Here is a 1,441-nt window from a genome sequence, read left to right as displayed (position 1 = left end):
AGTGTCCATCTGCCACCTGTCGGAAGACAATGGATGGGATGGCCAACACCGAAGCCACCAACCAAGTCACTGCCGCTGCTCCATGAGCCAACTGTCCGGCGCGCCCACTGGCCGTCACCACCACCGTTGATGGCTTGGAGACCGCCAGGCATCGATGGAGACCCAGAAGAGCGATGAGGAAGACGCTGACGTACATGGCAGCGGCACAGAGGTAATGACACGCGCGGCAGACGGCCAAGCCCATGTTCCATTGGCCAACGCTCAAGGCCCGGAGGTAAATGGGACCAGTGAGGAGGGTGACCACATCGGCCAAGGCCAAGTGGAAGAGGAGGAGGACGGGGACGCTGCGACGGTGAGCGATGGCACAGCTCCAGAGGACCAGGGCGTTGCCTGGCAGCCCCACGGCCACTGCTACTGACAGCAGGGTCAGCCCCACCGCTGCGCCAGGGACAGGGACGAATGTGGCGTTGGGTGGCGACGAGGCGTTGGTGGGGGATGAGGACATCGTGATGGCGGGTGGGGACAGGCTGGGGGGAGAGGGGGAAACAGAATCCTCCAGAGAAAGTGCAGGACGTCCCTCCGTCCCTCTGTCCATCCACGCTTTCCTCCCCCCCTCTTCCCACCAAGCTCCCAGCTCACCCCTCCCCAGGGCCCCTCCCTTTCTTCCTTTATGCTCGTCCCCTGAATCTTGGCATCTCCCAGACCTCCCAGTGGGCCACTGCACCACCTGTTTGCCCCATCAAACCTCCCAGTTTCCACCCCCAGGACACCCCAGTGGGCTGCTACACCACTAGATGCCCCCATCAAGCCTCCCAGTTGTCCACCCAGACCTCCCAGTTGCCCCCCAGACCTCCCAGTGGGCCACCACACGATCCATTTCCCCCCATCAAACCTCTCAGTTTCCACCCCCAGACATCCTAGTTGTCCACCCAGATCTCCAAATTGCACCCCAGACCTCCCAGTCACGCCCCAGACCTCCCAGTCACACTCACCCCCTGATCTTCCAGGTGCCCCCTGATCTTCCAGATGTCCCCTGAGACCTCCCACTCCACCGACCTTCCCTCCTGTATCTCAGGGACTCACATGTCCCTTCCCAGAGCCCCTGACCTGGCTGGTGGATCCTCAGTGTCCCTGTCACTGGTGGTGGCCGTGACCGTTAGGTGCCACTTCCCCTCCACCCAGCCCTGGGCAGGAAACGCTCATGCAAGAGGAAGGAGGCAGGAAAACCGCAGGAGAGGAAGGGGACACATGGGTGGGGAGGGACGCTGGACCTTACTTTGCCCACTGGGTGGGGGGAATGACAGGAGTGGTGGCGTTGTCACCACGTAGTGAGACCCTCCAGGAGGTCCTCTAGGAGGTGTGTGGGGTCCGGTTGTTGTGGGGGTGGTGGGAGCATGTTGAGCTGGTGTGGAGGAGACAGGGAAGGTCGTCTTCTACGGGT

General features: G+C 62.2%; 1 protein-coding gene across 1 annotated transcript; it reads right to left on the bottom strand.

The window, feature by feature from the left end:
• Window position 1: 1 nt before the first annotated feature.
• On the bottom strand, window positions 2-1,155 carry LOC104128085 (leukotriene B4 receptor 1-like; the record flags this gene model as incomplete). The annotated part of the gene is made up of 2 exons (XM_009640813.2): window positions 1,084-1,155; window positions 2-527 (listed from the first exon to the last, which is right to left on the bottom strand). A coding segment is annotated over exon 2 (504 nt), but the record flags the coding sequence as incomplete, so codon positions are not given.
• Window positions 1,156-1,441: the final 286 nt, after the last annotated feature.

Source organism: Egretta garzetta, unplaced genomic scaffold (assembly GCF_000687185.1).
Source record: "Egretta garzetta isolate BGI_Z169 unplaced genomic scaffold, ASM68718v1 scaffold726, whole genome shotgun sequence".
In the NCBI taxonomy this organism is placed as follows: Eukaryota; Metazoa; Chordata; class Aves; order Pelecaniformes; family Ardeidae; genus Egretta; species Egretta garzetta.
This window is presented reverse-complemented; position numbering and strand designations above follow the sequence as displayed.